Source organism: Mandrillus leucophaeus, unplaced genomic scaffold (genome assembly GCF_000951045.1).
Source record: "Mandrillus leucophaeus isolate KB7577 unplaced genomic scaffold, Mleu.le_1.0 Scaffold251, whole genome shotgun sequence".
Taxonomy (NCBI): Eukaryota; Metazoa; Chordata; class Mammalia; order Primates; family Cercopithecidae; genus Mandrillus; species Mandrillus leucophaeus.
Window position 1 is genome coordinate 1,811,116 of NW_012102599.1, and position 1,665 is coordinate 1,812,780.

The 1,665-nt window shown below is 33.7% G+C and overlaps 1 protein-coding gene across 1 annotated transcript in view; it reads right to left on the reverse strand.

The window, feature by feature from the left end:
- TMEM156 (transmembrane protein 156) overlaps nucleotides 1-1,624 on the reverse strand; it is an 80,309-nt gene extending 78,685 nt beyond the window's left edge. Inside the window, exon 1 of the mRNA XM_011983582.1 lies at nucleotides 1,428-1,624. Within this exon, the coding sequence (XP_011838972.1) occupies nucleotides 1,428-1,515 (88 nt within the window). The 5' untranslated portion in view covers nucleotides 1,516-1,624. The remainder of the gene's footprint in view (nucleotides 1-1,427) is intronic.
- Nucleotides 1,625-1,665: the final 41 nt, after the last annotated feature.

Below are 1,665 nucleotides of genomic sequence, written 5' to 3' on the forward strand. Positions count from 1 at the left end.
TCAGCCCACAATATCTTAAAATTAGATTATCTTTATTCTAACTATTCTCTTTATAACCCAGTGGAATCAAGCATTGAAAATATGTGCTATGATTGCTTCATCTAAGTAACATAATGCCAGAAAACCAAATTGTAGTCATAGTGTTTATTTAGCAAAAATATTTTTAACTCACGACTTAGCATCATGTAAATGCAACATCAAATAATCACTGAAATATGTCATCAAATATAATTAGCAAAAATATTTTTATCTGGCTACTTAGCATTACGTATATGCAACAATAAATATTCATTGCAGCAAATCATCAAATATGAGTTTTTCTCTGATTTTAATCCAATTCATATAAAGACTATTTAATGATAGAATACAGCCTTTTCTTTTCACCCTTCCTTCTTTTGAAGTGCTAGGGAGCACAATTACCATCTGAACACTCACATTAATACATTTGCAAGTCCTTTGCTAGCATATCAAAATAGTTTAAATTTATACCTATTTATTTTCCTAATCTAGGTTTCAGCGATTATATTACAATTTTCTGAAATGTTCACAAAGCTAATTTTGTTCCATTTTTCTCCAGTTACAAATACATAAACACACATCTGTTTAAATTTGCACCCATCTTATTTTAATTGTATTTTCAAAATACATAAATGCTTTTTCTTGTCAAAAGGTGACAGTAAGTTATCTGTGTGAAATAGTTGTAGTAGAGGGAATTCTAGAATTTTTAACACAATAAATATCACTTTCTTCATTAAAGAATTCCAGAAAGTAAACGCATACTTAAAGCTGCTTTGGGCCAGGCTCGGTGGCACAAGCCTGTAATCTCAGCACTTTCAGAGGCCAAGGCGGGTGGATTACGAGGTCAGGAGTTCAAGACCAGCCTGGTCTGAACATGGTGAAACCCCGTCTCTACTAAAAATACAAAAATTAGCCAGATGTGGTGGTGGGCGCCTATAATCCCAGCTACTCGGGAGGCTGAGGCAGGAGAATTGCTTGAATCCAGAAGGCAGAGGTTGCAGTGAGCCAAGATTGGGCCGTTGCACTCCAGCCTGAGCGACAGAGCGAGACTCCATCCCACAAAAAAAAAAAAAACAACAACAACAACAAAAAAGCTGCTTTGAAGAAAGTGTTTCAAAGAGCAAAATCATGATGAGATTGTTGTAATCTCAATGTCTGAAATCTTGACTATAGATTTTAAATATTTTCATTTTTAGGTATGCTACGATAATTAAGTACTATGAATTAGGTTACTGTACTATATAACAGTCAACTACAATTGCAATCTTGTTTTATTTTATTAGTTTTTCAGATCTAGAATTTCAGCCTATGCAGCATGTATCCAAAAAGAGGATCTTTTCTGTAACCACTAGCTGACACTAATTTTTTAAAATTAAGAAGGCAAAGCTAGATTACAATTACAAACTCACCTTTCGGTGTCTTGAAATATTCCGGCAAAATTAAAATGAATGTGATCACTATTGCCACAAATAATTTAAGAAGGGCTGTTTTTGTCATGTCTCTTCACATGACACAAATGTGTTCCCTTCCAGTACACTCATGGTATGTTGCTTCCTGCTTTAAGTTTCATCTCTGCAGTACTTTAGATTAATGCAATTCACCTCATACTCACTTCCTTTTGAGTAAGACTTAAAAAAAAAAAAAAAA